This window comes from Tursiops truncatus, chromosome 20 (assembly GCF_011762595.2).
Source record: "Tursiops truncatus isolate mTurTru1 chromosome 20, mTurTru1.mat.Y, whole genome shotgun sequence".
NCBI lineage: Eukaryota > Metazoa > Chordata > Mammalia > Artiodactyla > Delphinidae > Tursiops > Tursiops truncatus.
Window position 1 is genome coordinate 7772800 of NC_047053.1, and position 12633 is coordinate 7785432.

The 12633-nt window shown below is 49.3% G+C and overlaps 1 protein-coding gene across 12 annotated transcripts in view; it reads left to right on the forward strand.

The window, feature by feature from the left end:
• PIK3R6 (phosphoinositide-3-kinase regulatory subunit 6) overlaps window positions 1-12633 on the forward strand; it is a 51833-nt gene that overhangs the window by 10238 nt on the left and 28962 nt on the right. For 9 of the 12 annotated variants that reach the window (XM_073798027.1, XM_073798032.1, XM_073798025.1 and 6 more), the window contains exons 3-5: window positions 2474-2575; window positions 11568-11651; window positions 12254-12345. In XM_073798027.1, coding sequence (XP_073654128.1) covers window positions 2474-2575; window positions 11568-11651; window positions 12254-12345 — 278 coding nt within the window. Of the gene's footprint in view, window positions 1-2473; window positions 2576-11567; window positions 11652-12247; window positions 12346-12483; window positions 12624-12633 lie in introns of those variants that run through there. The other 3 variants (XM_073798029.1, XM_073798026.1, XM_073798030.1) reach the window with 3 other exon arrangements.

Sequence of the window (12633 nt, forward strand, 5' to 3'; positions counted from 1 at the left end):
TGAATGTTTAATTTAAGAAAAGACAACAGCTGTTATTTTTTTCAAACAGAGCTACAAAACTATTATCTCCCTCCACCCAAATTTCTGTGGTGTTCAAATTCCCAGTTGCCTCGAATGTCATAGTTTTTTTTTTTTGTTTTTTTGGGTTTTTTTGCGGTACGCTGGCCTCTCACTGTCGCGGCATCTCCCGTTGCGGAGCACAGGCTCCAGACGCGCAGGCTCAGCGGCCATGGCTCACGGGCCCAGCCGCTCCGCGGCATGTGGGATCTTCCCGGACCAGGGCACGAACCCGCGTCCCCTACATCGGCAGGCGGACTCTCAACCACTGTGCCACCAGGAAAGCCCCTAACCCCATAGTTTTTTGTAATAGTTTGAATTAGGATCGAAATAAGAGTCACTTGGTTGATAATGTCTCTTAAACCCTGTTAATCTGTAGCCCCCACCTTCCTTTGGCTTTACGTCTCCCCTCCTCACCTTCACCCCATCTTCCCTGCAATTTATTTGTTAAAGAAAACAGAATGTTCGTCCTGTAGAGTTTCTCAAATGCTGGATTTTGCATCCTGGTAATCTCCGTATTTCCTATAAATTGGTAATTAGATATAGAGGCTTATTTGCATTTAGAGTATATAAAACATGCACAAGCTTAAAAAAATTAAACTGGTAAAAAAAAAAGGGTATATATTAAAATACGTCAATTATTTTCCACTCCAGCTCCTCGGATGTTTCTCAAGAGGTAGCTGTGCCTTGTGTGTCAGTGATCTGGTGTTTTAAAGCTGTGAGAGCACCATTGAACAAACATGCCTTTTTCTTGGTAAATTCTAGAATTTGGTCAAAGCCTACTAAGTACCCAAGCACGGGATCCCAGTTACCAATTCAGATGTGGGTTTCTTTCTTTGTTTAATAGCTTTTTATTTTCTATATTTACATACAGTAAAATTGACTCTTACTGCTATGCAGTTCAATGAGTTTTAACACATATATCGATTTTACCACAGGGTACAGAGCAAATCCGTCACCCCAAAAGTTCCCTGTTGCCCCTCTGTAGTCACCCCCTCTCCCTATCCCAAACCCTTACAACCACTGATCTATTTTCTTTCTTTTTTTTTTTGGTAATAAATTTATTTATTTATTAATTTATTTATGGCTGCGTGGGGTCTTCGTTGCTGCACACGGGCTTTCTCTAGTTGCGGCGAGCGGGGGCTACTCTTCGTTGCGGTGCGCGGGCTTCTCATTGCCGTGGCTTCTCATTGTGGAGCCGGGCTCTAGGCATGCAGGCTTCAGTAGTTGTGGCACGTGGGCTCAGTAGTTGTGACTCGCGGGCTCTAGAGCGCAGGCTCAGCAGTTGTGACACACGGGCTTAGTTGCTCCGCAGCATGTGGGATCTCCACGGACCAGGGCTCGAACCCGTGTGCCCTGCATTGGCAGGCGGATTCTTAGCCACTGCACCACCAGGGAAGTCCCTAGCAGGCAGATTCTTAATCACTTCGCCACCAGGGAAGTCCCTTCTGTTGTATTTCTTTTTTTAGTAGCTATCCCAGTGGATGTGAAGTGCTTGCCCTATTTTTTTAAACTATCCTCATTCGATTTTTGGTACCAAGGGTAGGCTGGCTTTTTCAGAGAATCTTTTCTTTTTTCTCTATTCTTTGGGACAGTAAACTCTGTGCTAAGTAACATAAAAACTTGCTTCACTCTGTAGGTTTGAGAGAACTTATCAAAGGAACCATCTGAGCCAGATACCACTTTTTAAGAGCCAGTTACCTGATGGCTTTCTCTGTTTCCTCACTGGTTACTAATATAAGCAGTTTTTCTAACTCTTCTAGAGCCTTTTGAGTCATTTTTATTTCCCTAGAAAACTGTGTATGATACAGAGGGTTCAGACTTTCTTTATACAGATAAATGTCATATGGGATGTTTATCATTCCTAATATTGTCTCTTTGTTTTCTCTTTCTCAATTAGCTTTCCCAGGTGTGTGTGTGTATGTGTGTATCTTTTTTTTCTTCAAAGAACAAGCTCTTGGATTCTTTCAGAGTTCCTCTGCTTTTCAGTTGTGGAGTGTGTTGCCCTGGGAAGCAGACTTTGGGTGTCCCTCCCTCTGGGGTTACAGTGGGGCAGCCTGTGGTCATGATTGAGGGCATGAGCTCTAGAGCCAGATGGTCTGAGTTCAAGTGCTCATTCCTTTACTTACTAGCTATTTGACCTTGAATCGTTATTTGTCTCTGTTTCAATTTCCCCATCTGTGGAATGGGGAGAAAATAGTGCCTACCTCATAAGGTTACTATTAAAGAGTTGATAGTTTTTAAGTGTTTAGAAGAGTGTCTGGCACATAGCATGCACCATAGGAGCACTTCTTAAATAAATCTAGAGTCCCTCCCCTCCAGTTTGAGAGAAGCCTCGTTCCCCCGGGAGCCTCTCCATTCCACAAATATACTTTGTACACGTCCCACCCACCACTAACTGTCTCTTCTTTTGCAGAACCAGCTCTTTGCAGGAAAACAAGCACCTTACTTTCCATTCTGCTGCCTGAGACAGTCACACCCTCCTCACACTTACCCCAGGCCCCCATGGAGAGCTCAGGTCAGTATGGTCCGGGAGAGAGGGGTCTGGTGTGCCCGTTTACAGAGTGGGGAAGGCCCATCTGGCAGGTGAGGTTGCCCCCAGAGCTGGCAGGACCACCTCTACCCAGCGGGGCTGAGAGACCCGCACTCAGCTCCCCGAACGCGAGACCATCTTGAGAGATGGACATCTACACGCTTGTACGAGCCCCAGCTGCCGGCAGATCACTGAGCTGGACATTGGGAGTAATGACAATAATAGCAACATATATTGCCAAACACTTGCATTTATTTAACAGAAATCTCTATGGCACTCACAATATATCAAGTAGTGGGAAAAGCACCTGACAAATGTTAATTTGTTTAGTCTTCATAAAGACCCCATAAGATAGATATTATTATTACTTCCATTTTACAGAATATGGGAGGGGCTTCTCTGGTGGCGCAGTGGTTGAGAGTCCGCCTGCCGATGCAGGGGACACGGGTTCGTGCCCCGGTCCGGGAAGATCCCACATGCCGCGTAGCAGCTGGGCCCGTGAGCCATGGCCACTGAGCCTGCGCGTCCGGAGCCCGTGCTCCGCAGCGGGAGAGGCCACAACAGTGAGAGGCCCGCGTACCGAAAAAAAAAAAAAAAAAAAAAAAAAAAAGAATATGGGAAAGTGAGAGAAGACAGGTATTGTCCCAAGGTCACATAGATATTATATGGTCAAATCAGGATTTGAACCCAGCAATCTAGCTCCAGCATCTGTGCTGTGAATGACTTCTCTACAGGCTGCCTCATGCAAAACATCAGAAGGATTCTGCGAGGTAGGGATATCAGTACAATTGTCCTCATTTTACTAAAAGGGAAACAGACTCAGAGAGGTTAGGTAATTTGCTCAAAGCTACAGAGCTAGTAAGTGGCAGATCCAGGATTGGAACCCACGTCTGGCTGACTCCAAAACCTAGACTTTTCTCCCTACACCGTCCTGGGACAACAAGCAGAGATGACCCTTCCCCCAAGATGTGTATCAACTAATGTTCACCTGGCAAGTCGGAAACCACTCCTCCGGCCACCAGGTATAGACTCCAATGCCGTTGAAGATCCCTGTCCCAGGGAAGGGTAGGGGACACCCCGAGGCAGGCACAGCCACCAGCCTGTTATCATTCCTAAGAGAGCATCCTTTCCACACCCCACTCATCCTCAGAGAGCCTCACCCAGTCAGAAGAAGCTTCAACCAGTGAATCTTGGTGTCACAAGGTTCCTGGTCACCTTTAACCAGCTGGGGTTTGGGCTGGGAGGATAAGGGTGGGGACAGCACTGTGAAAATCTCCTACTGAACATTTCAAAACCAACTTACTTTGCACTCACTTTAATTACAACAATTAAGACACATCGGTATCGTGTTTTAGGAAGGGAGGTATACCAATAAAGTTTCTTTGGATACAAGCAATAGAAGCCCATATGGTTCATTTAATATTCAAAGATAAAAAGTGGCTGAGCATTGAAGGAACAGCTGAAGCATCAGGTACCAGAAAGGGCAGGGAACAGGGTGGATCTGCCGCCAGGACAGGAAGAGGGAGGCTCTCTCCACTCCGGGCTGTCACCCACAAAATGGTCACCCAGAGGGAGAGAGAGTCCGTTGGCCAGCTTGGTCCCGTGCCACTCCAAGGCCAGGTCAAAGCAGGGCACCTAGGTCACAGTGCCACCAGGATTATAGTGAGCAGGGAAGGCTACAGGGCAAGAAAGACCACCAACATCCAAATGATCCCCTGACCCAAAATCCAGTGGGTGAGAGAAGCATCCCCAAATTAGGATGCTGGCCCTGAAAACTCCAAAAGGGAGTTTTTCCATCAGGACCAGGGACTGCAGTTGTCCTGGCTGGCTTCCCAAATTATAGTTGTTTTTAACTTTTCCCACCTTCCTACAGCCCTTAGAGACCTCTCATCCTAGAGTCAAGAAGAGGGGCCCCTGAAAAGTAAGACGTTTGTTTGGACGGCTGCAAAGAGCAATGTTTCAAGGTCACCAAAGGTATTGTTATTTTGCCACTCCTGCAAACAGGGGCAAGATTGCAAACCTTTTTAGAAACATCTGAGCCTTTGTACCACATGGGGGGAAGGTGGGAGTCAGGCACGGGATGGAAGAAAGAGGAGCACGTGAGCGTGTCACTCACTCCAGCCAACGGTGCATCTGGGTGCTGAGCACGTGATTTCAGTGAGCAGCTGAGATGCTCAGACAGTGCTGTCTGTTCACCAGGGGATTCCCAGACAAGTCCTCGCCCCTGGGAGGAAGGGTAGTCGGCAAGGTCCAGGTGGTCAGCGTGTTGGGGCTCCATGGGCTCCAGGAAAATGGAGCCCAGCTCAAAGGTCAAGGTCAGGAAAAGGTCATCCTCCAAAACGGAAACTAGTGAACACAACATGTACCACATGACATTCACCGGTACAGAGCTAAGCTGCCTCGGGTAGTCCAAGGCTGAATTGGAACACACACAAACAAACCATATTCTTCTCAATTGTATTATGGCTCACCCGGCATGAGGTAGTGGGACCCCTAGGTTAGTGATTTTATTGTGATTTTAAAGGGAAGGGACCAGAAAGAGTTCATTGGTGTGTTTCCATTTCCATTCCAGGGAGGGGGTTCTGATTCTGACGGCTGATACCCAGAGAGTGGAAAAGGACAATTCTCCACAACATCCTAGTTTGAGGGAAACATCCCTTGGGAATTATGAATTCAACTCTCTCGTAGTAATTTTGTGTCCCCTGTAACCCTCTCATCTGGGTGGCTATGTGCAGCGGCTGGAGCAGGCTGAGGGAATTTTAAGTTTGATTATTCCACCAGCTTTCCCCATACTGATGCCAGGGTCCTCTCTGGGCATGTTTGTCGGGGTTCTCCAGAGGAACAGAACCAGTAGGATGTATAGACGTATAGAGAATGAGGTTTATTATAAGGAGTTGGCTTACACGATTATGGAGGCTGACAAGTACCAAGACCTGCAGTCAGGACAGCCCATGGTGTAAATTCCATTCCAGAAGCCAGCAGGCTCGAGACTCAGGAAGAGCCAGTGTTTCAGTTCAAGTCCAGAGGCAGGGGAAAACCAGTGTTCCAGCTGGAAGGCAGGCAGGCAGGAGGAATTCCCTCTTCCTTGGGGGAGGGTCAGCCTTTTGCTCTATTCAGGCCACCACTGATTGGATGGGGCCCACCCACATTAGGAAGGGCAATCTGCTTTACTTGATCTATCGATTTAAATATTAAACTCATCTAAAACACCATCACAGACGCAACCAAAATAACATCTGACCAAATATCTGGGTGCCCTGTTGCCCAGTCAAGTTGACACGTAAAATTAACCATCACAAGAGGGTATGGGACAACTTCAAGAAGACAAAGACTGGTCTGCTTGAAAAAAATCTTAGGAGATTTTATTCCCGTCATGGCTGGACCCAAAGAGTGTCAGAGCACTGATGTCTATAAGGGTTACATTTCTAAACAAAGGTTATATCTTTTGCAAACAAGCTAATGGACAACAACAAAAATAATAGTAATAATAATAAACTTTCTCCAATTGTATTATTTTAAATAAATTTATTTATTTTTGGCTGCGTTGGGTTTTCGTTGCTGCGCTTGGGCTTTCTGTAGTTGCGGTGAGCAGGGGCTACTCTTCGTTGCAGTGCATGCGGTGGCTTGCACTGCGGTGGCTTCTCTTGTTGCGGAGCATGGACTCTAGGTGCGCAGGCTTCAGTAGTTGTGGCTCACGGGCTCTAGAGCACAGGCTCAGTAGTTGTGGCACACGGGCTTAGCTGCTCCGCGGCATGTGGGATCTTCCTGGACTAGGGATTGAACCTGTGTCCCCTGTGTTGGCAGGTGGATTCTCAACCACTATGCCACCAGGGAAGCCCCAAATTGTATTCTTTTAAATCTCCTCCCACCACCGTGAGAGCCAGGACTATGGCCAGGGAGGGGCCATCCTGACCCTGTGACTTAATTCAGGGACGATTGTCCTCTGTGAAATGAGCATCTTGTCACTTCAGGGCTTCTCTGACAGATCAGTTACGCATATCTCCAAACTTATCGCCGAAGGCAATAATTCTCACTGAATTCGATTAGTTCTGTAATCCTGTACATTAGATTCTCCTGGGGAGATATTTTTAAAAATTGATGATTGGGCCCCACCCTCAGATATCTGATTTATTTGGTTTGGGGTGGGCTCTGCATTGGTATTTTTTTAAATCTTTCCAGGTGATTCTAATATGAGCCAAGGGTGGGACGTAGGGGAAAAGCAAACATCTAAGAGGGGGTTGGGGAGAGATTTGACTGTCTAGAATCGCAGGACAATGGAGAGCTGACATTGCCAAGTCCTGGGTCAGCTTTGAGTGGCCGGAAGTAGAGGAGCAAACCCTGAACTATGGGTGTCCTGCCACAGCAGGACCCTGTCAGCCTTTGTTCTCCCTTCCTTCCTCCCTATTGTCTCTTTAGCTGTAATAACATCTACCCTGGTTGGAGAGCGGGGAACCCTTTTTCAGGCAACTTTATCAGGGGCGTTTTTTTCTGCATTCAAGCCCCAGGCACACATAGGTAGACACGCGCTCACAGTCTCACCTGGGTGTCCCCTCTTCCCTTTCCCCAGTAAAGAGGTGAATGGTCACAAGTAAGATGACAGCTTTAGAGGAAGTGCATTTTGGCAAACAGAAAGCTCTGCTCCAACAAAAAGCTCTGTGACCTTGCGAAAATCGCCTCTCCCCTCTGAGCCTCATTTCCCCCTCTGTAAAATGGGAAGACAGCCAGCCTCCGAGGTCCCTCTGGGTCTGACCTTCTGTGGTTGGAGAGGCGAGATGGGGTGACTTTCAATCTAGATTCCACAAAACAGGGAGAACAGTAATTGTTCTGCCAAACTCACAGGGCTCTGCTCAGAATCCAGTGAGACAACACACACGGTTTGTGTGTCCCTGAGTCAGAGAACAGTGGCTGCCGTAACAGATGACCCCAGTGTCGGTAGATCAACACAACAAATGCTGCTTACTCATGTCACCACCCAACCTGGGCTACAGTCTTTCAGGGACAGAGGCTTCCTTCCTCTCACGGCACCATCATCTTCCACATATATATTCCAAGCTCATGGAGGATAAGGTGGAGGGTTTTATGGCCACGCCTGAAGGTGGCACATACCACCTCCACCACGTGCCATTGGCCAGAACTCAGTCACATGGCTCCTGTGAAACAGCAAGGGAGTCTGGGAAATGTAGTCTTCTCATCTACCTGCGACAAAAATGAACTTGGTTTGATGAACACGTACCATTGTCTTGCTACGCCTATGTAAGACTCTACACGTGTACCATTCAAGTGCTATTTATTTTATTATTATTTTTAATGTATTTATTTATTTTTGACTGCGTTGGGTCTTTGTTGCTGCGCGTGGGCTTTCTCTAGTTGCGGCAAGCAGGGGCTACTACTCTTCGTTGCAGTGCGTGGGCTTCTCATTGTGGTGGCTTCTCTTGTTGCGCAGCACGGGCTCTAGGCACGCGGGCTTCAGTAGTTGTGGCGCACCGGCTTAGCTGCTTTGTGGCATGTGGGATCTTCCCGGACCAGGGCTCGAACCTGTGTCCCCTGCGTTGGCAGGCGGATTCTCAACCACTGTGCCACCGGGGAAGCCCTCGAGTGCTATTTAAATGTTAGGTATTAATAGTAATCTGGATACCTGATAGTTATATCACATTCCTGGATGGAGGGGTAGATAATGAATGTTATTTATTTAGTGGGTGTTCTGGACCAAGAATTCCATTAGACATTGCATATCATGTATAAACGACCCTGAGATACTTGAGGCACGAGAAATATTATTTCTTTGGCTTAATCAAATCAAATCCAGCTTCAAGCTCTTGTTTTCCAAGGTCCGTACAAATTCCAATGTCATTCACTTGCGGTACCCCCCTCCTCTCCTTGGGATCCTGTGAGAAGGCCAGGGGTTACAAAGTCTGCATGATGGGAAGTGTCAGTGGTCTTCAGTCCACTATGGCTACAGCTCCCAGAACAGCTTGCATGGTCCATAAGGAGACAGAGGGCTCCTCTGGGGACATTCTTGTGCTCTGGCAAAGGTGGCCCAGGAGACCACAGCAGTGGCACTCAAGCACACAGAGTTTAGCCCTTAGCTGCCCTCATCTGAGATCTTTGCCACCACCGTTCAGCTATGTCCCAGCCAACTCTGGTCTTCCTCCTTCCTGGGTCCCCATAACCCTCGTACCCTCACAGTCTTGGGAATCCAAGCTTCCGCCCTTGAATCGCCACTCCCCTCTTTAACTAAAAGCATCAGCCTTCACCCCCATCCGTTGGAGACAATCCAGGTTGATTGTCTCAATCAGACAGCCAGGGGTCTCAAAGTCAAGGGGCTGGGGAGAGGATGTAAGTGAGGGAAACAAGGAGAGCGACCACTCTGAAGCCCTAGGGGAGCTGTGCCCTGTCTCAAGGGGCAGCTGCTCCCCAGCCCCATCACTGTCACATGTAAGAAGAACGCACGCCCAGTGTCGACAGACTTTCAGGAGATGCCAGAAATCCGAACTTTGATGCAAAATCTCCTCATTTGTGAATGTTGGCGGCTAGTTCATTTTTAAAATTTTTTCCAAGACGCTCCACAAGCCCAAACAAGACACGTCTGCAAGCCAGATGTGGACCAAAGCCTGAGAGTTTGTTCCAGCTGCCCAGACTTTTGAAAACAAAGTTTATTTGGGGTTGTCTCCCGGGGCTACTGGCAGAGTCTAACTTCTCCATTTTTCTCTGAAACATAAAAACTTAGCTCCCTCTGCAAAGCAGGAGAACCTAGGGCTCAGAAGACGAAGGTTTGGCTGCCCTTCTAATGAGGGGGCAGGGAGGAAATCACAGTTATCACAGTTTTAAGTCTTTTGTGTAGTCCATGGCGGGAAGGTGGGCAGAAGAAGGGAGGGGAGAAGGAAGAAAGAAGGAAAGAAGAAATAGGACATAGCATTATTTTTTAATAACCCACCCTGCGTTAACTCATTTATTTTCATGCCAGGTGGAGCTCGGTAGATGGAAGGATGGCTTGTGATAAGACTTCTTGCCAGGCTAAATCATTTCCTTGCTAGTTTTGGGAGATGCTGCACTGCCCAACAGAGTGGCCGGGTGGGCAAACGTGCGCTGTAACACCTGCCCACTCCCTGCCCGCTCTGAGCCTGAAGGAGACTCAGCTTCAGACCTGGACCTGGTCTGGGCAGGGGAACAAGTGAGAGGCAGGAGGAAAGTGAGCGTTTCAGAGATGCTGGGTGGCCCCAGCAGACGTACAAGGGCCCACGCCAGAGCCATGGAAGGGCCAGTCCATGAGCACCAGGGCATGGGGTGCCTTGACCTAAACCAATTCTAACTCCTGGGCTGCAACCTGCTGGTCTTTTAGATTTGTCCTCTCCACCCTACCTATTTCCAAAGGAATCTGAGGCAATTAAGATATATGTTTAGTAGAACATGAAGCAAGCACATCTGAAAAGGAGCAAAGGAGAGAGGTCTCTGTCACTTGAGATGAGCTGATTTTTGAGACGGGGCCCCAGTTTGGCTGTAAGTTTCCTGACCGCCAAGGCAAAAGGGGAACCTCTGAGGCATGTGGTTTGTACTGTCTGACAACAAGAGACTGCACCCTCGCCTGTAAAAACAGCCTCTTGGTTGGAGCTGATCATAAAGGGGAATTGATGGTACAGGGAGTGTCTCCCGTACTTCCTGTGTTGGTCCAGATCCTCTAAGAAGCAGATAGCGAGACAAGATTAGACATGCAAGGCTTCATGTGGGGAAACGCCTGTGGGACAGAAAATGGAGACGGAGGGAGCTGGTGAGAGCTGGGAGAGCGAGCGCCCAGACTGTGATGAAAATCCAACTCTGAGAGAAGGAGGAAGGAAGGAAGGGATGGGTGGAAATGTGCTAGACTGACGGATGGGTCTTGGGTTGGGGAATCCCTGAGCCACAGAGTCAGCCATCTACAAAGCTTCCCGAGCTGGCTTTAGAGTTCCTGCTGCTGCCCCTATTGGCTGGGAAGTGTGGCCTCGGCAGGAGGTGATGGATTTCACAGCCCAACAGCACAAAGCTCTTACACTCGTTGTAGCGGGAGATCAGTGAGGTGCATTTTCACGGCTACCGTGCTTTCCAAGTGTCAGTTACTGATTCGTGTACCCACCTCCACAGCTCTGCAGTGTCAATGCTCTGCTGTTAAAGAAAATAATTATTTTGACACTTGTTAAACCCTAAAGAAGACTTTATTCAAGATTATTGCAATAGAGGAGAGAGATGGGCCTCTGCTCTGAATAAGGCAAAGACAGCTGGGGATTTACAGCCAACAAACAGAGGGAGGGGTCAGTAGATGGGAAATTCCTAAGAGGGGACCTCAGGGGTGGGAGATTCTTCCTAAAGTGACCTAACAGGATTCTTGCCGGACACAGGTCAAGAACTTACACATCAAAGGTGGGGAATAGAGAGCTTGGTCAGATATCAGGGAGAGGGACTTCTATCGACCGACAGCAGGATCCTTGCTAAAACTGGGCTTGGAGACCAAAGACAGGACAGGGGCTACGCTGAGGGCCTAGTGGAGAACAGGGCTCTGAGGACCCCGAGTGAAGTTTGGTCAGGGAGAGAGTTCTTGTCACCTCCTGGTATCTATCTGATACGTTTCTTTAAATTGACTTTAAATTTTAGCTTCATACGAGTTGAGGAACCAGTTATATATTTTTTTCTATACATTAAAATAAGTGCATAATTACTCAAATTTTAGAATCATCTGTGTACCGTCTAAAATTGTCTCGCATGTCACTGGCAATGTACGTACCGCCCTCTGGGGAATGTGGATTTTACAAAGAACAGAGAAATGCCGGTTGAAAGGCTGTATTGCAGTCCTGGCCGGGACGCAGGCTGCCAGCTCTAAGTTGATTACTTCCGGGCACCTCTTGAGGCTCAGAGAAGACGCTAAGGACATTCTCAGGGAGAGTGGAGGTGGGAGCGAGGGTAAGGCCAGGGGCTCCCGGCCTCAAAGCTTCCCCACCCTGCCTCCCAGATGTGGATCCGGACCTCCAGCGGAGCGTGCACGCTGTGCTCCGAGAGCTCAGTGCCCCGGCCCCCGCCCTGCCGAGCAACCAAGGTAAGAGCCGGCAGGCATCGTCCGCTCTCTCTGCTTCCCCCGCCCCCGCGCAGCCAACTCCGCCCACGTGTTCTCGGGAAGAAAGCGCCCCAGCCTGGAGCTCACAGAATGAGGGGCTTCCCGCCAAGCCCCCGTCCTCCTGGGAATCCTTGGAGCCCGAAGGACCCAGAAGGTCTTCTCTGCCCCCGGCTCACCCTCCAGGGACTGTGGCACAGCCCATCGGGGGTCTGCCGCCCTCTTTCTTAACCGCCTTCTCCAACTTGCCTTGCAAATAAAAGTCCCCTGGCACTCCAGGCCCGCATGACTCCCAGGAACGTGGCTCGGGGTGCTGAGCTGTTAACATCGCTGCTCCAGAAGCCACGTGCGCACACCTGTCCCCGCTAGCGTCCCGCCTCCCTCCTTTCTGCCCTGGGAATTCACCGCTCATGGGGCCTGCAGATCAGAGAAACCCACCCCCATGGGCGCGGAGCCCAGCACCTGGCGGTGGGGGCGGGGGTCAGACCTGGGACTCCAGGGCTCAGAGTCCTGCTCAGAGGGGTCTCCTTTCAGAGGCCACCCCCCTCCCCCCTGGCTGGGCTGGACACCCCTTTCTCCTGACCCAGGCATGTGGAGATGGTCCCTGCACAAGAAGGTCGAGCGGGATCCTGGTAAGAGTCCGGCACTGGTCCGCATACTGCTCAGAGAACTGGAGAAGGTGAGTCCTCGGGCTTCGGGCAGGGGGCAGACAGGGACGAGAGGAAGAGGGGCCGTTCCCGCCGGGGACTCGGGCCCATCCACCCCGCGTCTCACACACTCTGGTCGTTTGATTTCTACCGTATTTCTCCCTTTCCAGTACTTTGCTATAAGCAATTTTATCTTTACGTTGACTCCCACTCTTTGACCTGAGTTAACGTCTTTCAAAAAGGATCTCTACAACACGACCGTAAATGGAAAACCCGTATCACTGGACAGAAATGGAAAGTACCTGGAAACGTAAATGCCT